General features: G+C 29.7%; 1 protein-coding gene and 1 long non-coding RNA gene across 3 annotated transcripts in view; one reads left to right on the top strand and one right to left on the bottom strand.

Annotated features, from left to right (window-relative positions):
• Window positions 1-26,884, bottom strand: part of LOC132932361 (zinc transporter ZIP11) — a 61,894-nt gene that overhangs the window by 11,341 nt on the left and 23,669 nt on the right. Inside the window, exons 5-7 of one of the 2 annotated variants that reach the window (XM_060998707.1) lie at window positions 16,455-16,553; window positions 13,032-13,190; window positions 10,894-10,981 (exon numbers count right to left, since the gene is read on the bottom strand). In XM_060998707.1, the coding sequence (XP_060854690.1) occupies window positions 10,903-10,981; window positions 13,032-13,190; window positions 16,455-16,553 (337 nt within the window). In that variant the 3' untranslated portion in view covers window positions 10,894-10,902. Of the gene's footprint in view, window positions 1-10,733; window positions 10,982-13,031; window positions 13,191-16,454; window positions 16,554-26,884 lie in introns of those variants that run through there. The other variant, XM_060998706.1, reaches the window with a different exon arrangement.
• Window positions 24,427-25,390, top strand: LOC132917019 (uncharacterized). Its single transcript, XR_009660236.1, has 3 exons — window positions 24,427-24,639; window positions 24,755-25,120; window positions 25,190-25,390. It is a non-coding gene; the product is annotated as an uncharacterized LOC132917019 (long non-coding RNA).

The following is a 26,884-nucleotide window of genomic DNA, read 5'->3' as shown; positions in this document are numbered from 1 at the left end:
AAATAAAAATTATATTAATTTTAATTAATATTTGTTTATTCGTTTCCATAATATAAAACGTTTACCTTATCATATTGAATAAATCATATTCGATATATGATGCATAATTGTAAACTTATTGTTAGTTATGTATTATATAGTCTTTATTAATAATTCAGTAACATTTTAAAATTTTTAATTACCTCACGGGTCTGTGGGACATCGACTATTTAGCATCCTTTAAATTGAAATCTGAAGAGGAGTGAGGACCTATGCTATCTGTGATTTGAACTTTTGAAGTCTACATTTTTATCATTAATTATTATACAATTGTATAATTGAATCACTCATACGAGAAACCGTTTTGCTCAAAAAAATGGAATCATGCTTTATTTATTAGATATTTTATATACTATATGAAAATCTAATATCTATACATTTTAAGAGAACTCTGACTTATTTTACATTAAAAATAGTTTTATTAGCGGTGAAAATAATAGTAATCAAAAGAAAATTTTGTTAGTCCAGGCCCTGGGACATGCTAATTTAATTTCTTTTTGATAAATTTTGGTTTCTCAAACGACTGATTAAAATTCTGGCGATAGGCGTAAACATATAAGTTAAAGGTGAATTTTTATCACGAATAGGTAATTCATTATATTAAAAACTAATATAACATTTTTAAAAATATATTATTTTAAGTTTTTACTTGTCTTTACGATGACAATTTTTTCAATTTCATATTCTGTAGCAGAAAAATATTCAAAGTATTTTCATTTGTATAAATCTAATTTCGACGAGCAATTTTTGAGTTATAGGTGTTCACAAAGTTTAGATGAGTAAAGAACCTCTGTGCTACTCCACTCCGCATATGTGTGAACATGTCAAAATTAAGTGAATATTTTATGAAATCATGCAATATTATTGAAAATTACATATTTTCTATAGATAGTTACGCTATATATATAAATTTGTTTTAAATATTTAGTTGTATGTACGCGATTTACATATTATATGCAATTAAAATTATTGATATGAGCGACACACTGATACGTAAAATATGAAGAGGTATTAAAGCCCACAATTTATAATAATAAACTATTATTTTTTTTAAATAATAGCTAACTACCTAGGGTTAAAGTACGTAAATTGTACACTAACTATAAAGACTTTGATGCTGTTCAAATAAAAAAATATATATTGATAATTTACGTTATAACTTGTTTGGGTTGTTTCGTTTCGTAGTACCAATGTGAAATTATTACAATTCAGATTTAAACAAATTCGTAATAAAGAGAGATTTTTAATTGAAATCTTTTTCTTGCAAATTACTACAATATTCTAAGAAACGAGCTTTTTGCTCTAAATACGTAAATTTATAATTAACGCTTATACAGTTAAAATAAACGTTTCAATGAATATTCATTAGCATGTTATTAGATGTTACAGCGAGGATCGAGGAATCAGTATAGCTTAAAATAAATGTATAAAAACTTGTATTTATATCTATAACTAATAGGTAAAATAGCATTATAATAAATCCAAATGTTTTAGACAAAAACTTCACTGTAGATAGTAACGTGTTTCATATAGGTAGTATATTGTAGTAATGTAGAATTATATTTTATCAAATTTTAAACGATTAAACGATATTGAGTACATATATCCATGGCTATACCGAAATATATCCTATATATTCGTCCATTTTCAGGCAATAAACATTACAAAATTATAGATTGATATACTGTATACAACATGCTGGGTGATGCTTCTAATATAATATTTTGTAAGGATATGTTAACGATTGCTCGATTAAGATATCTTGTTGTAGATTAATTCACATATTATTAATGTTACATGAGTATATTATTTATATGATAATATTTTTAGTTCCACTGGAAATTGGCTAATTAAGTATAAAAGATACCTATATAATTATTTTGGTTTCCACGACATTCATCTCTCTTGGCTAATAGCTAATTAAATAATTTATGTTATTTAAACCACTTTAATATGGAAATATTCATATTACATTAGGTAATAGTTAATTTAAGTTGTATTAATATATTATAGTTGATACAAAAAAAGCAGTAATATTTTATTTATTGTATAAACATATTGTACTAATGTATTTTAAATTTTTATAAAATAACACGATAAAATTCTGTTAAATAATTAATAAATTAGAAGAACTTTTTTACTGAGTTAGTCCTAGTAATATACTATATAATATAAACGAACATATTAAACAGTTCATAAAAATATTATATAATGTATTGTGTGGTTAAGGATAATATTCTTAAATATTTGTTTGTATAAATAAGTTAAACAAATTTAGTAGTTATCAATTTGTAATTAATTATCCAATTCAGACGTTTCCAAGTTTATAAATGAGTGAAGAAACGGGTCATATACAATTTTTAGAGTATAAAATTATACAGTAATTATTTTTTTCCGTGTAGCTTTTCGAGGCTTTGAGCTAAGAAAATAAATTAATTTGTTTTATGATATATATACATATAATATAATGTTATATTTTTTTTGTTATTACTAATTCTGTTCATATTATTATACAAGTCTAAACATTTTTAGTTTTCCTTAAAACTATACAATTCACATTTATATAATTATTATGTACTTATTGTCGATTTTTCATTTTTTAACATTTATAATTTCTTAATATATTATCATTATGTTGATTAAAGTTGAAGGTCTTAGTTTGGAGATTCCTCAGTTAAGTTGATAAATTTTATAATCTAATAAAAACTTTTTTAATTAAAATCGAATATAAACAGTAAGTATACGAGTATTTTAATAAAATATGAAATAGGTACCTATTAAATAATAAATAGTATCTACATTTCAATATTTTCTATTTTTTGAATCTGATTATAATTTGTTTACGTCAAACTGCTTTAATATTTGTATTAAAATTTTAATACTATAAGCTGTAGTATAATGAAACCATAAAATATATGTTAACGAAATTTTTGAAACCTTATCTTTACACTTTGTCTATGAAGATTTTGGATCAAAATGTAAAAGTCATTAGAGAAAATAATTTTATGTTCTGTCTATAATTAAAAATCTATAACATAAACATAGTTATTTTCAACGTGTATAGCAAAATCACTAGTAAAATCATTGCATAGGTGACTTATAATCAATAACAAGAAACCTGATAATGCATTGTAATTTGTGTAGTTTATTTATTGGGTTTAAAAAAAAAAACAAATGTTTAGGACTTACCTTGTCTTAATGAATTTATTGTATTCTTTGATTATTATATTTCGAGTAAGAAATATCATTATCACAAAAGTTAAAGTGTATTAATTGAAGGGTTGGTTTTGAAAAATAATCCGGTTTAAGGACATCGATATCTTGGTATGTAGGAAACATTTTTATACCCAAAGTAGTTTTAAATTCAAAACATTCAGATTCTTGACATTATCTTATCAAAACATAAGTGCGTTAATCTTTTTAAGAATTATAATATTGTGTAGCATTAAACCTCATGTATATATAAAATACATAAAATGTTCATTATAAACTTGTATTCTTTAGCACAATAATACTACATATATCTACTTCGTTATATTGTTCACAAGTCATAAGCATATACGACTCACATACAGGTGTTTTAAATTCAAAAACAACCCCAAAACATTTATTGGGGTATTAAAAACTATTAAGTTATTTATGTTAGAGTTTTGTACTAACATAAAACTAGCTAGCTTACGTAAATATTACATGCCTTCAATATTTTCCTGTGAAAATATTAAATTATTTTCTTGGTTTTGAGTTAAAATTGTCAGGAAACATTAATTTAGATATTACATCATAGATTAGATAAAATATATATATATATAAAAAATATGGCGAAACACGATGAATCAAACATGTTTATTCAGAACAGTTATGGGCCATAATTAGTGAATAATAAATTGAACTAAAAGTATAAAGTACGTTAGTTAACATATATTTCACGAATAATTTAGGATGAAAAAAATATATTTAATTTACAACCGGAAATTCGAAAGATTTTCACACGCGACCGTATTCTAATTTTCTAAATATTTATATAGAGACTTATGTAGCAGACGGCAGTTTCGGCGAAAAAAAAATAAATCACAAATGACACAAGTCTAAAGTAATTTCTTTCCCAAATTGTTTTAAAAAAGCAAGTTAAACCGGAAGTCGTCTATTGCAGTTCATAGACAGTATAAATAACTCATATAAACACGTAATTCTTTTACGATTTTGTAGCATTTAATGTTCGAACTTGGATACCAACACTATGGATACTTTTATTAATTCAATCGGGTATAAAATATATTGTCCACGTATTATGTCATGTAAATAACTTAAAGATGGAAAATATTGAAAAAAAATATGAAATTGTACCAATTGAAGATATTTAAATATATGGATATACGTTGTCAGTATTTATTTTAAACGTATGTGCACGGCGTCGTCTATATGTCTGCAAACTACCACCACAACGGATTTAATCTCTCGACTAAAACTTGTTTTAATCGCATTAAATGACGTTAAAGAAACATAAATTACTATATTAAAAAAAGCTTTTTGTTGCCCGATCTACCACAATTATATCCCTATTTAATCAACAGACGAGAAATCATGGGAGAACAATTTTGTACATATACGTATAATACGACCTTTTATATTGAGATTATTAAATGATCATAGATTATTAAAATATTTATTTAAAAAAAAAGTAATTAAAAACATGTGTGAAAACGTTCTGAATTCCCAAGCAAAAACGTGTTTTTGAGTATGCTGTTTTCATAAAAATAATGGACCAAGTCAATAATTCAAAAACTAGATTCGAAAATAACGTAAAAAAAAACTAATTAAATAATCCGATTCCGTTACAAGTGAACGATTCTTGTTTTCTTTGGTTTATATCAAATATGATGTACCTATACATTTTATAAATATAGTAAAACATGGTAATTTCGTCCTTCTTTTGTCCTTGGTATAATAGTTGGTACAGATATCCCGGTATTGCGTTCGGCATCGTATACGGTATACATTCTTAAAAAGCTCTCAAGTTTAAAACGATTATAATGTGATAAATGCGATTAGATTTGTAATTATTTTTGATGTATACACGTGTGTACGTAATACACGCGCGCGCTTGAATCCTGTGTTGTTCATAGCATCGTTGTTTCAGAAATGAAGTGTGTAAAAAATAATACTGTATAATACTGTAACTGTACACACGAGTATCTGATTCGTATGTGGCTATATTAAATGCTAATTTATTTTGGCTCAATTGTTAAATTTAATGCGTCGGGTGAAAAAAAAATAAATTAAAATGTTCACCTTACGTAACACAATATACGAATATTAAACCTCATTGATAAGATGCTAGGCTTATCTTGTTCGATTTTATTTCATGCACACATATTATATGACTATTATTATTGTGTTATTAGGTATGCGCGTGCAGTATACATACAGTATCCACTCTAAAGCGAAAATAAATCGAATTTGAATCTATATATATTGTGTATGTATATATATATATAATATAGTTTTATTTACACACACACGACAACGTTAAATCGTTGTGTGGGTAAACATAAAATGATAGCGATGTCGGAGCGAACAATTGCCATCTCGGAATGAGTAGAAAGGTTTAGGCGGATCAGAATTTTTTTCGAAATAAAATATAATAACCCTTTTCTTTTCGACCGGCTTTCTCTGCAGGCCAGTCGTCTGTACATATCTACACTTACGTATGTAATAATACAATATAATATATACATACAATAATAATATACACGTGTAAATGATAATAATATAATAGATATAGGTGTACTATGAGCGTCCCGCAAATTTTTATTCACGTGTGGGCCTTAATCGCGCAGTGGGTCAAAAATAATAATAAATTAACAAAACAATCGTGGCGGGCGCTTAACTTAATAATAATAAAAACGAATGCGAGCAAAAACAGTTTTAATAGTGGAGGGGTAACCAGGGAACAAAAAAAACTTACGGCGATGGTTTCGGTTTGTGTATATTATGTATATGTGTGTGTCTGTCTGAGGGGGAGGGGGGGCGAGTATTTTTTCCACGATTAAAACAACAGCTGCCGTTACCGCCGTCGCCGCCACTTTGTTGTATATATATATATTTATTATTATTATTATTATTATTATATATAAACACAATAATATGTGTACGTATGGTTTGAGCTACGGCGGCAAAGTCGTCACCGGAAACGCGGGGTCGTTCACCCGGTCCGAGCCGCCTTCCTGTGTTCTACATAACACACACACACACACATCATCCCATCCATATTCCTTTTTCTTCGGCCCAACCGGATACACACGATATGTGTGCGTGTGTATACGCTACGGCCGTGTGCCTTATTATTAGCAGAATTACGCGCGCGCCAGCCTTCCCTCTTTTCTATGCCGCCGCCGCATCAGTCCCTCTTCTCAGTCATACAGCGCGTGATATACGGAGACGATGCTATTTAGTACTGACTGAACAAATTTAAGAAAAAAAAAATCGTTAGAACTCAGTCCGGAAAACGATATTACTTTTGGTCTCAAATTTAGGATTTGTCGCGTTCACCGGAGTCGCGGAATTACTATATCTATATTAAGAATAATTTTCCCGGCTATTAGGTTATTCATAATCCGATTCCATTAGTCCATGAGAAAATTGCCATTGTTTCATTGTACATATTGTTATTATAATTATAAATTAATTGTTGAATTGTGTTATTATAACTTATGAACACCGCAAACGTCGTTGAAGACACATGTTTCTATTCCACCGGAAACGAAATTGATATTAAACTTATTTTATTCTAAAATCCGTTTAAATAAAAGGTCAATTGTGTTTATCTACGTTTATTGATAATATATTTGTACGAACAAATAGAAGTTTGAATAGGTAATGTTTAATACAATCAAATAGCTAGTGCGCATATATAGGTTGCGAAGTTCAGTAAAAATTGTTATTTAGCATAAATATAGATATTACAGAAGGTACACATTTTAGTTTTTAAGGGGGCAGCGAAATAGTAATGTACTAATGTGTATGATTTTCATTATTGAAATAATTTTTAAGTAATAAAAAACACAAATTGTTTAAATATAAATAAAAATGTTAAACATTCTGAGTTATAACAAGTTTATTGATGTTTTTAAATGTAGAAACAATGAAATAAAAAATTTAAAACAATCTAACCGTGATAACGTATTAAAACGATCGCTTGCATAATAAAATATCGTGGCAGGGATATGCGCATATGCGCAGTAATTCTCATGTACACGACATAATATTTGCGTCGTTGGTTTTTACAAAGAAAAAAAACAAAGGAGACGAAAAATAAAAGAGGTGAAACATAATCCAGAAGAATAGTAGCAATTTAATTTACATCTACAAATAAAATTAAAAAATAATTTTATATCGATTGTGGTGATTGATGACTGACGAGGGAGTGAAAGACAACACAATACGAATCCCCGAATAATGTGTTTAGGATAATCAAATAACTTACGTTTTAAACCATAAGCACGAATATATACACGCTATATACACACATAAAACTGTGGAGTTGTTTTAACCACCAAATAAGTCAATTCCGTGCACATTCGAGCGTTAGATTTCGCCTAAGGATGAAGGAGTGTTAATTTGACTACGCTATGTAGTTAATAGTAACCACTTGGTTTAATTCATCTATGTTAGTTAATACAACGCCAGTTTCAGTTCTAATTTACTTCATAAAAAGTATCGGTATAACTACATCAATAATGTTATCTCAACTATTTTAAGGAGTTAAAATTAATATTACTTTTCCATCTATTGCAAAAAATTTTAAGAACTGTCAGAGATTCGAACTTCGATTGGGGAAACTTCTAAATTTTCCTAACCTAACGCCTAACCTACTGAGCTCAAACCTATCTTAACATTAGCTGTGGAAACACTGTTATCTAAATAAAGTCATATCTACAATTTACCTGTGTAATTATAAGATATTATAAAAAAAATTGTTGTAGGTAATTAACTAATGAACATACGCTATTTGATCACATTTTGGGGGGCTTAACATGTTTGTCTGATCCATGTAAACATATATTTTTAAACTCTTCAACCTTGCGGTGTGGCTTGATTACATTTTGAGAAGGATTAAGCCCCCAATATTCACCTATGCTAATGAAGCAAAATAAAACGAATACGAATTGCCTCTCAATATATAATAGGTACCTTAAATTGTATCGTTAAAAAATAAATGCAGATAACAAATTTAATTTAATTTAATGTTACAAATTAAGTTAAATAACAAATAACAAGCTTAATATAATATAACAGGTATCTTTCATTGCATACTTTTTTATGCGATTAGATTCAAATAAAACAAACATTGAGAACAACTTAAATTAGTGCAATATCAATTATCATATCAACTAGGCTAGTCACAACAACGTGCATCGATGTTTATTTTAAGAGTAAAAATAATTCAAAATAACTCATTAACTTGTAGTCATTTTAATCCTCAAAACATGTTAAATTAAATAACCTGGATTCTCAAAATAACAATTTTTACGAGTTATTTCAATACCTTCAAATAGTTGAAATATTATATTTAGATTAACGCTCTATTGCAGTTGATTTAACCTACAAATGCAGTTTACTTCAATTATAATGCTTGACAACATAGTATGTAGTTAAAACAACTGTCCCATTTCTATGTGTGTACAGCCCAAATGACTAAACCTAAATATAATATACATTATATTATATTTTAAAGATGGATAATATATTAATTTATTATTGTCGGAGAATAGGACAAAAATTAGTTTTAATAACACTAAATAAAATCATAAAATTGATTGGTTCAAATTATTTCGATTGCCAAAGACACTGGACACAATATAACTAGTCTTGATATGAAGCTTCTTAGATTTTGGCTTTATTTTTGTATGGACTATAGACATGAAAAAATTAAAGCGGAACTACTTATTCTGTTCACCGTACAACCAATATCCTTCCCTGTATCCTCCCCAGGAAAATATTTCTTATTATTTTGATTGTATACATATATTATTCATCAAATATTATAAATAAATTTTGACATATTATTTATACAAATTATCTTATTTCTCTAGTAAAATGTACATATTATTCTACAACATGATTATGAGTTAATAAATAATAAGCAGTAACCTCTATAACAGATTCCGATGCTCCGTTTTTCAATTAAACATTTATTCTGTTTACAGTGGATTCCGCTCTTTTTGCGGTTGGAATATCCCTCTCAAAATCTCAATTTTACCGTATAAAAATTATTTTTCATCTATTTCAGCAAATTGTATTCTAATATTAATTTTTAAAAATAAACTGTGATATTTTTGTTGTGTAAGCGTTTAACTACCGGTCAATCGTTTAAAATTTCCATGGAAATTACAGTGAGATTAATTGTATACTATTAAAGCAGCTAGGGGTCGGCAACTGGCGGACCGTGGAAGGCAAAACTTTGGACCCCGTCAATACATTATACTTGATTAAATTATTTACTCTAATAGTATATATAGCAATAGCAGGGATGGGTACCGGCGGCTTGCGTACCATTTTTAACTGGCCCAGTGGCTCGTACTATATTTCAAATTACTTTATAAAAATATAAAATGTTAGGATTTTTTTGTATTTTATTTTATTATATTTAAAAAACCGACTTAATTTTTATTATAAAACGTAAGTATGAATACTTATCTATTATTGAACTATAAATATCAATTGTAAATTTTTTTGACCTTTTTTTTTCTATTTTTGCTTTGCCCGCTAGATTTTCAATTTCAACAAATTGGCTCTCTAGTAGCATTGAGTTGCCCATCCCTGGTATATAGTATATATAAAGTTAATTTTTTGAAAAACAAATATCGGACAAAATCAACCTCACACATTCAGGACACATTGCGCATAAGCGCCATAAACTGCGTTCTCCACGAATTACAGCTAGATTTTAAAAAAATGGCTAAGAAAAATAAATGCAATTTTTCGCATTAAATTACTTGGTAAATTATTACTATTATTACACAAAATTATTATTATTTATCTAATATTGTAATTTTTTAATTTAAATTAATTGTAATAACTAGATAATTATTTTTATTCTTATACTATGGTATTTTTCAAATTTAAAGATCTTGTTCATTGGACCTCATTGATTTATTATTTTAATCTTTAAGACTCCAATTCCAATAGAAGTTACGTGCCAAACCCTGTATTAGAGGAATAATTCTGATTTAATTTTTTTTACGATATTAAAAATGGAGCTAGAAGCCCTATAATATTTATTCTACTAATACTTAATAGGTATGTGCGTGGGTTTTAGATTTTACAATATAAATATTGACATTGAAGACAACTACTAATACGAGTTTTATCGTTATTATTTATTTCTATGTAGGGGTGGCCGGTTAGTGAGAGTAAAATATGCCGAAAAACTAATAAAAATAGGCGAAACGCCCATCTAATCGTCCAACGGCGCGCGGCAGTCACGTGTTTCACATTGATGTCTTATCATGCCTCTGGACCGTTTATCATCTCACACTGTTGTATAAGCACTCAATATAGTCAACAAATATAATGATTGTATATAATAGTAAATACCATAGCATACATACCATAATTATAAATATAATACATTTATAATGTATATGTGTATTATATTTATACTTAATAACGGTGTTAACAAAAAAAAAAGTGTGTAAATAAATAAAAATATACTATATTTTAAACATGCATTTCTTAGCACATAAAACCAAATTAAAGTCTATAAATAAATTGCATTAAATATAGGATAGGTGAATCAAAAAAAAAAAATTAATAATAATATAGGTCAGTGTAGGAAAAAATGACGGGTAATACCTAATGAAGTCAACCGAGTCCCACGTCCAATGACATCATCACGGCGAATCCCACGATACAACACCAACTGGCCAGCTTCCCGTTGCCACTGTAACAAAATTAAACACAGCGATTCGATTAAATGGCAACGTGTGTCCAACAAATGACAATGATCGTTTTTGTTGCACCGGATTTTCAAACAAGAAAACATAGTGTGAATATAATAACACAATATGCTCGCTAATAATTAACCCTCTGTGCACGGAGGCTTCCACGGCCTGTTTAAAAGCGATTGTAGAATCCCTAATAAGGGAAACAAGTAATAGATGTTTTCATGGTCAAAAATAAATAACAATAATTTTTTTTAATATTGTTCTTATTCTTGAACTTGAAATGTACTATACGTCTATACATAGGTATGTAGTATATACCTTATAAAATGAAACAAAGCAGTTACAGCAGTACAAAGGGTGTTGGAATAATTGGACTAAAATTTTTAGGACCCAAACATATATGCGAACAGTTATATTACAGTTTTGTGAAAAAATATAAATCATTGTTAAATGATACTTACATTTTTTAACCATTGTGCATGGACCAGCACACAAATTATGTAATAGTAAAACATAGTATATACTATATATAATATAAATTACATGCAACGTAATTCACCAAATATAATGTTCAACCCTTGTCCCTTAATTTGCCTATAATTATGTATTCATTCAAATCTTGATTTTAGGAATTTTTAAATATACTAAAAGAGTAATTAACATTAAAGAACTAAATCCATAATTAAAGTGCTTAAAAAGAATGGGTAATAGTTCTCATTCAAAAAAGAAAATTTCTATTACCACAGTAGTACAGGACCTCCCTTCTTCCAATAGAAACAATCTAAGTAGGTATAAGAAAACACGATAAAAGTTAAACTAGGCTTAGGTTAGGTTAACTTAACTTAAAGTAGGTATACTCAAAAATTTAAAATTTGAAGAAATGGATTAATAAAGAGTGAGCAATGTGTATGTTTGATGACTAATATATTATATGTATAGTTATAGTTTAGCATTTCATAAAAGTGCGTGAGCAACTGTAGCGTGTGTACACAGCGGGGTGATGGAGTGAAAATCTTTATATTAAAAAATGCGTTTATATATATAAAAAAAAAGGAAACGGATACATCGATGAAACGGGTACATCGTTTGTTATTAAAATGAGAATCATTTCCGATCGCGCGCAATCTTAATTTATCGTTATGGATATCGTATATAGATTTTGGCGACGAAAACGTCATATCGTCGCATCGTTTTGTACAATTAAAAATAAGATGCGGGCGGTGGCGGCGATGACAGCCTCCGCGTTTTGGTTACAAGGCCGCGGCAGCCGGACGAAGTATCGATAATAATAATAATATGACGGCATGGCGGCGGCGGCAGTCCATTCATGACGAACGTCGCGTTAAACGCCATAGTAGGCAATAGAGGTCGCGGTAGTCGACGCCGCCGCCGCCGCCACCACGCGATCGCTCGCTCACTCACTAACGACCAAAGGAATCGTCTAATTGTGTTTATGTGTGTGTGTGTGTGTGTGTGTAGCGTAGTTGTATTGCTGCATTCCTGGCGTCAAAGGAGATTGCATACAGAGATTTTACAGTTACATGACCCCCAGAGAGCGAGAAACCATTGATATTATATATACGTGCGCGACTGCGGCGGCACCGTCAGGGTCACACGTTATGCGCGCGTATTTAATATAATAATAATACTATATATATAATAATATAATATAATAGTGCTGTACCTATTATAGGTAGGTATGCATCGCACACGTGACACATACCTGCACAACACACCGGGGCGGTGGAGTGGGTGTGGGTACATCAAGTAATAATAACGAAAGTGCCTCTTATATTATAATATAGTATATTATTATTAATAATAATAATATCAACATTGTGTGTTATAATAACGACGCAAGTAAAGCGCGCGGGGGTGTCGTCTGCAGCGAGCGGACAGTCAGTTATAATACGAGACGAGACGGACGAAGAAGTGGGTGGTGAGCGGTGGGCGGGCGAGCGGGTGAGTAAGTACGTATTATTATCATGGCGTTGTTGTCGCGTGACGCTGCAGTGACGTGGTTTGACGTCCGTATACACTTCATACCTGGAATTTGACTCCGGTATGATGTCGTTGACGACCACGTAAATCATCGCGCCTGCGGCAAACGCCAGGGCGTAAGGTAACAGGGGCTTGATCAACGAAACGGCGAATATGCCCACGAGTCCAGCGATCGGCTCCACCATGCCGCTAAGTTGTCCGTACCTGTGAAACATTTATATACGTGCATTATACGTCACACAATCAATATATTGTTATTGAAATATAATAAATTAATAACAATGGAACATAATATCAGGCATATCGCGAAAAAAGAGTTATGTATGTAGTTATGCTTAAAACAGTATTTCTCAACCTAAGGGTTCCGTCAGCCGGTGCCAAAGGTTCCGTGAGAAATTTGAAAAAATATATATTAATTAATAATATTTTTGATTTGAATTATGATTTGAATATAGAAAAGCTCCAAAAATTATATGGGGGTTCCACAAAACGTTCAAGCTCCTGCAAAGATTCCTCGAGTGAAAGAAGTTGGGAAACACTGTGTTAAAATATAAACACTTTAAACACACATGCTCGTATATATAAAGGTCTGTGCTATAAATTATGATTTAACACCCCATGAGTTTGATAATAGGTCAATTAACTCTGTAATACCATCATTTACCAACCCTCGAATGTTACCTGTACGAAAAGTTAATTTTCTACGTCGCGCGTAGATAACAATCAATACGAAGCGATTGGAGAGTTGAACGATTTATTTTATACGCGAATCGAGGGTGTAGAGTAGAGTAACGTACATAGACTACGTTGTATACTCGGTTTAAAGTGTACGTTAAATATTTGATAAGAAACGGGAACAGTAACACCCGAAAAGAAAGAGCTGAAACGGCGTGTCACGTGAGTAACATTTCGTGGCACCGTGGAATTTATAAATACGAAAGTATTTGATTCATGGAGGTATTGTTTTTTAAAATTTTTATGTACACAACAGCACAAATTCCCCAATGTAGCTTTAAGTTAATCATAACAATTTTAATAAATTCGTCTTGCGTATTAAGACTAGATGACTGTTATTAATTATTCACGTAATTTGGTAATTATACAATACCGATCTACCGAACTAATAAATTATTAATGACATGTAATTCAGATCATCCAATAACATATTACATACACACACGAATATACTATTATATACTTATATTATATATATTATAACAGAGCAATGAACTTCCTTAACTGTTACCTAATAAACAGTCTATAATATACTATACTATACTCATATTATTGTGTGTTCGTTCATTCGTTGTTCGTACAACATCAGAAATATAATTTTAATTCATAAATCTTTCGATACAACACAATTTATATAACATACACATTACACACGTATAGTATTTCTTATAAACGGTTTTTAACTGGACCATACGTATACCGATATCATTAATATTTTTTAGAGTAACGATAATATTCATGTGATAAAAAAAAGAAAAGAAATGTAATACATTTTTAACAGTCTTTATAGAGATATATAATATATCAATGATATGTTATCATTTAATAAAAAAATAATAATTAAACGATTAAATAAAATCATTCATATTCTTAAAAAATACAGTTACATGTAATATTGTCCTTATGTTAGTCTGTTTTTTATAGATACATAAAAAAGATTATATCAAAACTAATTTCACTGTGTGGACGTTATATTTTTAATGAAACAAAATTGAACAATCTATTTTCACTTGAAAATCGACATTTTCGTCATAACCAAAACCAGATAAAAACGTATCCACATTTTCGTCAAATCAGATAACTGTCTTTTCTGTTTTCGCCCGAAGGGGTAATTCTTGAACGACATACTCAGTTCCGTACATGAATGTCATTTGAATTTATATGAGATTCGTATGTAAAAATTTTGCGTTTAAAAATAGGCCCCAGAACAAATTTAACGATTTTATTATGCATACAAACTTTCTCGACATGAATTTATAAAATGTTTGTAATACATTCGAAAAAAAATAATTTAAAATAAATTAGCGAATTGTTTTATTTATTAAAACAATATTAACATATAATTGTAATATGCGTGTTTGTCAATATAGCTGCAATTAGATATTATATAAATAATATGTGATTTAATGTTTTGGAAATTGTAATATACGAATACAAATTAAATACTTACCATTTTTGTTATTCATTTTTAAATGACTAATAATAAATTGGTGTACTAAATATGTGAGCACATAAGTCAGCAATAGACATATTATAACTGTTCTGAGCGAAAACGGAATCTGTTTTTATCAGGTTATTTGTGAGAAATAATGTAAAAAATGTCGATTTTGAGCAAACCTTAATCATAAAATATATAAGTACGACTAACTTTTATCACGCATATAATATTATATTTTAGTTTTCTCATTTTACATTTATTAGTATATCATATACACTAATAAAAAATAAATCAATGTGAATGTGTTCATAAAATATGTTAAATATGTAATATATTTGAGCAATTTAGACAACATGACCTCGTTACTTTTTATACGCCTAAAATAAAAACGTTTAACAATGCCTAGGTATACGATGGTCTTATAAGCGTTAAAATGGACGAAATTAGGCAATGAATTACGGAGGTTTATTCTCCTTATAGAAGGTGTCTTTACATTTTAGAAATGTAAATACGTAGATATATTATCATACAAACAATTATGTATGTAATATAGAGTACGGAGACATTATTCTAAAATTATAAATTTATTTTTTTGAATAAATGAATCATTATTTCATATTAAAAGTTTTTAAAAACATAATAATACTATTCTTAATATTTCTTAATTGCTATTAAAAGATGTTACAATGTTAGCTAAAAAGTCAATATTATCTACCATATTATCATGTGTATAAAATTGAATATATTACTTCTATATGTGATTTACACAGTGTCAAAAGAGAAAATTGGATCAATCTTTTTTCTTTCACATACATCAACTATTTGATTTATGGTATCACCGTGGTATTTGTAGCAGCAATATACCAGACGGAAATCCGGATTTCCATAAACGCTACTTGTAGAATGTGTTCATTTTCCCGGTAGAGAACGAACCGCGCCTTGTAATTAGTGTGGCAATTTTCGAACATAAGAATTATAACGGTTTTATAATAAATAATATATAATATATATATATATTAAATTATTATGATGTATTTTTAATGGTCTATAAAACTCGACTGCCAATTTCTTCGGGCGGCGAAGGATTTGCGTCGGCGAGCATGACGGCGACGAAGAAAAAACTATACACAGCACGTACTATAAACGTGCGTATATAAAATAAGACGTAAGGCATACGGTAATAATAGGCATCACACTCGTTGGTATTCTTCGGTAGGCAATCCTAGGAATTTGATCCTCAGGTATATAGTTAAATGTAAATGAAGGGATGGTAATTCAAAGGAATGAGCGCTTACCAAAAGCTTTTCCATTTCGAACATCCGGCTGCTTGTAAGGGTAAACTGACAGCCAATCCTTCCGGGAAATTTTGTATACCAATTCCCATGGCTAAATTTCTGAAACAATATACACGGTTTACATTAACATTTAATTAAAATAATTACAATATACTATTCTAATTTTTGCTGCGTCAAAGTACATTTTAACTGGTGGGGTAAAATACAGAATGAATAGCGACTGTATACGAAATATTATTGTACAGTCTATAGATATAACGGTTTATTCTTTGAACTTCCGAAAAAACCTATAAGTACACTACCACCCTTTTTAAAATTATACAACGGGGAACAAGTCGCCCACGCCAAACGTATTCGGTGTTATAGTTGCAGTTATGAGTAAAGATACGTTATATACAGTATACAAAAACAGTGGTTTTATACATTTTTATGGTTCAGGAATTTCTCTTCAACCCTTACTCATTCCCTTTATAAGCGCGTAGATATACTACGTAAATATTTCATACGGTTCTTTAACACTTAATAGAAAGATATCGTATATTGTATGTCACAACAACAAGTTTATGTGGTTGATGATACAAGACAAATTAAACTATACAGTAAATAATTAATTGCTGTATGCATCGAAGAATGCATGAAAAAGTGACGAAGAACGTTTTCTGTAGCACTTTTCACTTCTTGCCATCGTGCACGCTTATTTTTGACAATAAATAATACATCGACCATAATATTATATGTCACTCAATAGTATTCGGCATACAATACTCAGGATCGCATAAACAATATTGATCGACTACTATAATAAATGATTTACTAAAATGTAATAAACCAATCTTACGGGCCATTAAATCATGTTTCAGAAACCATCACTACTTACTATTAATTCATTCAATATCTTGCGATTATAATGTTATACTACGAGTATTATAACATAGTATCATATGTTCGACAATTATTTATAATCCTCATCATCGTTTCGGTACAAATGGGTATACTATAATCAATATATTATATGGGTGTATAATATTTACTATATAAAAATAGAAAATTTTTGAAAAAGCATGATATATATATATTATTATGTGTGTGAATCACTGTACTCGATGCTTCATTAAATTTAGATGAACTAACTGATGAGCATTTAAGTTAACTTGTACGAACTTCGCTGACTAATAAATTATCAGATTGATTTAAAAAAACAAAGAGAAAAAATGAACACTCGAAAAAGCACTCTCATTCCTTGATATAATCAATACAATAATATTCTGTGTAATGTAAAAAATAATTAATGTCCCTTATTTGTTATAAAATAAAAAATGTGTCTTAATTTTATAAATATTTCTCAACAATGTGGCTCGCTTCGAATTAGCTTCATAAATTTGCGGTTCCTAAAATTAAGGTTAATGGCCATCCCTATTATATAATATAAAATAATAATATTATGTTATGTACGTTTTAACGATATCGTTATGTGTCGCTGGCGCTGCGCACGGCCTACGTCTATAGAGTAGACAACCGGGTCCCGGGTTGTGGGCGCGTGAGTGCGCGTACATGCGATCGTGTGCTCAGCGTATATAGCGGAATGGAACCGAAACGTGTACAGCTATTCGGAGAATGCGCGGAATGCGACGGATAAAAATCTCGTTGCCCCGGTTCAACGTGCCCACCGCCGACGACCGTTCTCCAGACGCAAACACGCGCGTTTATATATATATAATAATAATATACGTACAATATACGAGTGTACACAATACGCGTCGTGTATTTCTACCAACACGTTTTTTCCCTTTTTTTATGGAAGAGCTTAACGGCCGTTTCACGGAGACAGAGGGTGGTAGTGGTGGTGGTGCCGAGAAACCCCTCGGGGGAATCGAAAGACGTACACACATATTATTTTATATTATACGACACAAATACGCGTGTATGTACATTTATATTATTATGTATAATATGAATGAATCGGAAAATATACATTGAAACGCGCACTGCCGCCAACCGTCATGCGCCTGCGAATCTGCGATGCACAAAATAAATAGGTATAGTTGAATATTATATTAACAATATTACAATAATATATAGTGTTTTGGCCATCCGGAGGAAGGAAGAAATGAAAACCCGTCGACAGTTCGACACGGGGCCAAATGCCACGACGGTTAAATTATTATACTTCATAGGGACAACAGACACACATTTGGTCGTTGTCGTTTCTCGAATAATAATAATATTATTATTATTATCATCATCATCGTCTTCGGGGGGGTGGGAAACTGGTCTTCGTCGTTGGCGGTGAACTGGGCCACAACAAAGTGCGCCGCACGCGCGCGTGTGTGTGTGACACACGTACGTGTAATAATAACGGGTCGAGGACGCGGCAGCGGTGTTGGCGATGCGCGGAGACGATCACGGCGAGTAGTAAGTGGCGGCAGCGGCGGCGTTCGAGTGAATGAACCGCGTGCGCGCGCATGTGAGAATATTATGTACTCTCGAGTCTTGGGGCGATTGATGTGCGTGTGTGTGTTCAACTTGTAACACCGGAATGTTGAGAAAAGAAAATAACGAAGAAAAAATATACTCATATGAAATGATGATGATAATGACAGTGATAACCGTTCACCTCGAGATATTACGCGTGCATTAAAATTTGTGCTAGCAAATCAGTGATCAACGTTTATCGATAAGAAGAGAGAATTCTTTCAGTTGCCTGACTGTACAGATTTAGTAAACACACTTGCTAGCTCGTATCGAATGTATAATATAAAATAAAATCAAACAGACTCTTGGAAGGCGCCATAGCAACACACACAGGGAAATTCTAAATATTTTGTAGATTGTTTAGAACAGGAAGCGTTCCTCGGACCTTATCCACGTCCCTCGAGATAACTGGGAGAATAATCGTTTGACGTGACCGTCATCGTCTTTCAGACTTTCTGTCACGTACTTCAAATACACACACACATACACACTATTATACATGGAACGCGCAAATGGATGAGCGACCACTTCGGTTTTATTAAATTTAAGATTTATGAAAGGAAAATTATATTTGATATTATTACAGCTCTTTAAATATTGTGTAATAAAAACAATATTTGATTTATTTTCCAATGACGAGTAACGTCTCTATATCGATTTTCTGTTCTGCAGTATACACGATTACTTAATCAGTAATCTGTGTGAACATTTCCTTTACACCTTCCTCTGCTGAGTTTGTAAATTTGAAAGTGATTCATACTAAATATAACTTGAAATTAATATTTACATCTACAAAAAAATTTCGATCTTTAGAATTATATTTTTCTAATACATCAACATTTTTTAATAAATTGATAATATTTCATTCAATATCAGAATAACCATTAACCATATTTGAAAAACATCCTTTCTGCAGTATACTCGTTTTTAACTTATGTTTTTAATAAATGAAATAAACATTTTTCATAACTATTATTATCCAATATTATCGAATATAGTTGGGGGGCTCACAACCCCAAACCACCACTTCGTTGCACCTATAAGAAAAAATAAAAACTCCCCTTTGTCTTACGCTAACAATATGAAAAGCATACTCGTGAACGTAACATTTACCACAGATAATACTATTTAATACTGTTAAATGTGTTAAATACAATGGATTCGACGGTGAATTTTCATTTCAGTTAATGGGTCACACATTCATTGCAACTACTGCAAACATCATACGAGTAAACGGACAAATAACAATATTCAAAACAAGTCATTCAGTTAAACTTTGCTGGAGATTGCAGTATACATTCTTCCGATTAATAATAAAATATAATAATATATTAATAACAATTAATTGAACATTTGACGAGCTAATGAAATATTGTATGAACCCAACGACCTGCAGAGTATAATTTAATAGTTGTTTAATCACATTCATACGATCCCAGTCATCGTAATCTTTTTTTTTATGATAAAAAATTGTATGTTTGTATGTTTTAAAATGTATATTGCTCACGGACGAGCAAGCTGTAATTGTAATTTAATTCTAAAGAAGCTTCAATTCTAAAATAAATTATATTTTGATACTTAAATTAATTAAAATATGATGAATTGGTGACTAAATTATTATACTATAACGTATTACGCAATACATAATAATTAATAGCTAGGTAATGAATTCACGCGTGGGAGTAAAGCATAATAAACACAGGTTTACTAAAAATCTCAAATTTATGGTAAATGATTCGAAATTGATTTTAATTTTAAGATCTAAAACAATTATATGTGTCCATTATAAAATATAAAAAGATATATAATATGTGACATAGTTTATACAAATTTAAAAAAAGAAAAATTTCTTGATTTTTATTATACTAAATATAACTTATAGATTTAAAATATTTAGATACTCGCATCATACTCTTATGTAATAATTAACAGAAATATCGTCAAGTAAATAAATATTTGGTATTTTACTATTTTAGTTTTAAAATAACTGGTTAATCAATACGACAGATTTCCGTCAATTTTTTGCCATACCTATATAATACCTATGTTCCACGTGGGAGAGATAAACTTAGGCGTGACTTCTTTTAAACCCATATTACAATATAAAACACGTCTTTATATTTTACAATGAAATCGTTATAGTTGAGACGTCAAAAAATAAAATATATTGTTTTTATCCGTAGTTCCATCGAATTTTAATAATTTGTACTATAATGCTTTAAGGTGAAATCATTTCTGTCACGTCCGATGTTTGAATATTTCTTTTCATCGGAACTTTTTTCCAAAGTACTGACTTAATTCGTGACTATAATTGTAATAATGAATGGAAACAAGTAAAAGAAAAAAATGCTTATGAAATGTCACGTCCGGCACATAGTATATATATACACACGACCAAGACTAGATTTGTTTGAGAATACCGTTAACAATAATCCTATAACAAAATTTAATAATAATAACACAACCAGTTTGCATTTAATAAAAAACAAAATGAAATAATTTTTTTAAATAAATATAAAATACGGGAATAGGGATAAAATATTTAAATATTCACATAACGAGACAAATGAATACATACTGCAGGGTGGGCAACCGTGCTGTTGTCCCGTATTGAATAAACGAAAAACTACTGACACACGTCATCACGAAATGTAAACACAAAAATATCATATCTAAATTTTAAGCATAGCAGTGTAGAGTACCATTTATGTCATTGACGCATGTTTAGGATTAAAATCGAGAAAAAACATATAATATTTATAATTTATTGGTCTTTAAACATCATAATTTTATTAATACTCTACAATAAACAGCTCTTTGGTATTTTTTTAAAGATGCATTTAGTTCATTTAAAACTTTAATATAATCTTTAATAGTATATGATAGCAAAATTAAGAAAAAAATCCTATGCAAGTTTTATAATAAGTAAGAATAATAAATGTATACATAATTTATTACGTAAAATAGTTTTTCTTATTAACTATAATTTCCTAATCTTTCAAAACATTTGACGAACGTCTTTCCTATATATTATACTGCCGAATTTTTACTTACCTTAAATGAATGCCATATATTATAACTTATCATTGATAAGGTATAACTCATCATTACTACATAAAAAACACAAGGTGATTGAATCTTATTCTTAAAAAAATAAATATAGTTAAATATTGCATTCAATAATTTATCATAAAACGTCTGATTCAAGAACAGAGACACAGAGTAATAGAACCAAAACTTAATTTAGAGAACGTATTCGAGTTTTAAGGGGTTTAGTATAGGCAATTTGAGTGTTATTCTAATAATAAAAAAAATGTATTACATATATTATAAAATTATAATACAAATTTAAATTTTCTAAGGAACTAACTTATAATTAATCGTTTTCACTCTCAAGAAAAATAATTTATTGCAGTTTTCACATCGAACAAACAAAAATTGCAGTTCTCGTGTAATAAGTAATATACATACCTATTTTGTAATCTGAAGGGAATACATTATCTTGTTATAATACACTTTATGATATTTTATTTTATTATGCACATCCTCACCTTGATAAATTTCAGGTAGGTCATCAATTCATCATACGTTAGTAGTCTGTACTCTGTATCATTGATATTAATTGTTGCGTAATTACAAAATTATGTGAAAAACGCTTTTGCTTGGGAAAGAACCAAAAAGGCTTCGGTTATAACTAATAACTTATAAGAAACCACATTTTCACTATATTATACAGAAAAGAACTAATCTTGTGTAATATTGTATTTTGAAACAATAATGAGTTTTTATATTAGTAGTAACGTAAAAAATTAAAAAACAATATTGTATAGTTAAAGTATTTCTATTTTTATTGTAAAAAATTGTTTGTTAGTTGCGTGATGTGAAAGCTCTCAACTTTATCTGGTCTGCACTTATTTGTATTTGTATAATTCAAAAGCTCGCTTATAATATTATGATCGATGTATAAACAATTCGATTACATCTACATCGTGCTTGTTATGCGTGACGTTTTACACGTCAAGTAGTTATTAAGAGCATGCGCATGTGTTGTCTCCGTTTTATAATAAACATATATACAACATGGCGTTTAGGTCGTTCAGCAGTTCCAATTTTGTGGTATTGGTTTAACTAATATATTAAATATACCTAGTATAAAAGTTATTGGTTAGGTAGAACACTATTTGTTTTGTTGCAACGATTTTTTCGTTATTTAATTTTAAAGTGAAATACATGAGCATTTTAAATTGAAATATTTCACATAGACTTACACAGAGCTTTAAAACCAGAGTATGGAAATAACCGATAATATCATAACCTGCTTTGGTAATAGGTCACTTTGATATAAAAAATAACACAATCGTAACTGTTTAACGCAAATTTGCTGTCGTATTCGTTTATTAGGCGGGTTTAACACATGTGTAGTTGTGGCACCTTTTTCAGTAACAATAAGGTAGAATATGGTTTGTTTATACACACATAATATATTAAGTTTCTTTATAAATACATTAGCATAAAATGGCCAATACCAGAGAAAAATAACGTCACGATATTTCTGGGGAATACAACATCTGTTATATATAGCAGACTATTATTTTACGAACACCTAATATTAACTGTAGATACTTAAAGGTTTTCAGAGTAATTTTGACAACGTCCATGGCGATTTTCAAAGAATGCCGAATAAGAAAGGATAATGTAACTGAAAAATGATATATAAAATGTAAAATACTCTAGAACAACAGTAATATAACTTCAAATTTGCCAGCATCACACCGTCGTGATTACGCAGTACACACGTCAGTCCGCGCGTTTGTATGGCGAACGATATGGACAAGTTAATTTAGGATAAACTATATACCTTGTAGACTAGGATACTCAACGTGTATACAGTTCCGAAGCGCGTGTAACTACCATCCGAGATCAACTCTCTATACATAAATCACACGCACACACCACTAACAAGAGCGGACCGTCGTTTCGTACATGAACATCGTATTTAAATACATAATAAATATGATAATATTGCAAACGACCTACACGGTCGCGCGGCTTTCGCTTTTTCGTTTTTTTTGTCGGCCGCGCAACGATCTTTCCCGGTATTCGCGATTGCTTGCAGTATCGATACACTATATGTTTTGTTAATATATAACAGTAAATAAAAACAATGAGCTTTTTTTTAACCATTTGTGCGAATTATGAACAAGTCGACTCGTAATATCACCCTGTTCATCGATTTCAAATAATTAATGTGCAAGAGGTTAAAAGTTTATCGAAAACGCGGACTTTAATAATTGCGCGCCACGCGGCGGGGACGCGCGGTGGCCCCACGGTTTACACAACAACAATACTGTAATATATTGTGTGCCCGGGTCACAATGTAACTACTTATAATAGTTATAGACGGCGTGTACATACGATTTAGATAATGTCAAAATTCGGCATAATACGGTTCATTGAACTATCTAAGCGCTCTACAATGTCGGCCGAACACTGATAAACACTACCAAATTACGAATACAGACCCAAGTTCGTGTGCTCACTGATAACAAGCTGCAACATTATTTCATTTCATTTTTTTCCTCCAAACGAACGTCAAAACCAAAATATCATAACGAGACCGTATGGTGTACATTTTATATTTATTACACGCATAATATTACAATGTTTAAACGTGATAATACTGAATGTCATGCAATCCCGTTCTTTAATGATAGTAATATACTAATATAAATAACTATAATATATTAATATGTAAACAGTCATCGATAACCCGGCTAAATTATTGTTTTTTATTTATATATTATTATTTATTATTTGGTTTTGTACAGGGTCGATGAATTGCGTAGTCCCGAGAGAAAAAAAGGAACCGAAGACTGAAATAGCGAGGAGAGAAAGGAAATGGAAGCGATAAAATTCGAAGAAAACCGAAAACGTACACATGCTACAATATGTATACATATTATTATTATATACCGACGACTGCAAAAATATGTAATGCTTTTATAAATACAAATATTATACAACATTGTTAATATGTTTTAATGTTTTATTTCATACATGCGTGACGGCGGGACCGGATGCAATTTTAAGAAAAAAAACAGTGTTATGTCGTGCAGTGTGTCACAAAAATACCGATACTCTTCTGGTACACAGAAACCTACGCATAACGAAATGATTTAGTATTTTTAAACCAAGTATAGTATACGCTGTATTGTACTAGATGCAATAAATTTGTTTACCAAGATAAATTTCTTCCAAAATAGGTATGTTTGATTGTCAAAAGTGCATTGTCCAGCATAGTCTATTCGATATGCAATATACAATACAAAGCAACAGATTGTGCCGAAAATCTAAAATATGATTCTATTATTTGTGGCGTCAATAAATATCTACAACTAATATGCTTGAGGGTTATTTAGAAAAATATTTTGGTTAATACGAAAATGACCAATTTAACAGGATATTTTGATCAAATGGACAATGAAAATTTTTCATAAGTTTTAAAATACTAAAAAATTAATATTGAAATATTATCATTGATATTTTTCTAAAAATATAAATTTTTATTTTTAGCATAAAAAACAACTTTAAAAGTAAGTTAACCTCGGTTTTTTAAGTATCAACTGTTAAAAAAAAAAATTGTTATGTATTTAATGAATTGTTTCAACATACTTAATATTTTTATAAACATGTTTATGATATTTTTTGTTATCAGGAAATATATAATTAATAAATAATGCATGTCTCTTCTCCACCACAAAAAAAAATATATCAATTTTCGTCATGAGCTATGATCGACTCTTGAGGCAGAAAATGTGATTGTATCAAAATGATAAAAACATTAGTTATACATTGTAACTGAGATGTCGTGACTCGTGATACTAATATAATTAGTCAAAATGCGGTTCGTATAATTATTAGTAAAGGGAACTCAATGTTTTTATAGTTTTTGTATCTATATAGAAAATCTCTATTATTTCTATTAGAAATATGTGCGATGCAAAGTACAAAATAAAGTTTTCGGATAAAATATAATTGCACAGTATATTATATACCAAGTTATGTTGTATTGATAATGAATGATGCAAATAAAATCGCTGGAAACTAGATAAATATCAAAATATTGTGAAATATTTTTATATGCATTGCGCATATAGGCTAGGACAACAATGGTTTTCAGTATGTCGCGATACAGACTTATTTGTATACGCAGCTATTGATTATAATTATTATATTAATATTCAAACAATAATTACTATTTTTTTACTATGTTTATATATGCATAATTTGAATTAATGTATTTTAAAGCATTTGTAATAAAAAGCCTAATGGCCATCGACGCCATTAATAAATAAAAATAAAAAATATATATATAATTATCGTTTAATGTTTAAGAAGCTGGTGTTAAATGTCAATGAAACACATTAATAATAGTAATCGGTACGTATATTTATTAATGAATTTTGTTTTACCAGTATAATAATATATGTATGTATACACACACTATACAGGAAATTAGATAAAATGTTGATATCCGTTTTAGTTGAAATTTCAATAGTAATTCACATAGACGTAAATGTTGCTATTGAGAATGTCAACGCTGTTAATACAAAGAAGTAAAATAAATCAACAGTGACTAATGGTTAATGATAATGACACATAATATTATGTATTAATATATGTTTATGTTTAAATATACTATAAAACGAGGCACAAATAAATTAGTACATATAGGTATCTGGTTCTCGTATATAGAATTTCTCGTAAATTGTAATTCCCATCACCAAAAACAATACTAAAAATTGTAATATGTAATTGAATTCAACCTATAACCTGCAATCCCACACATTCAATGTAATATAAAATATTGCACTCATATGGATATATTCTAAGCTATGTGTTTTTAGATTCTGAGCAGAGCGATGAGTTTATTGATTTTACAATGATGTAGTATTTTT

The sequence above is a fragment of the Rhopalosiphum padi genome, chromosome 1 (genome assembly GCF_020882245.1).
Source record: "Rhopalosiphum padi isolate XX-2018 chromosome 1, ASM2088224v1, whole genome shotgun sequence".
Classification (NCBI taxonomy): Eukaryota; Metazoa; Arthropoda; class Insecta; order Hemiptera; family Aphididae; genus Rhopalosiphum; species Rhopalosiphum padi.
This window is presented reverse-complemented; position numbering and strand designations above follow the sequence as displayed.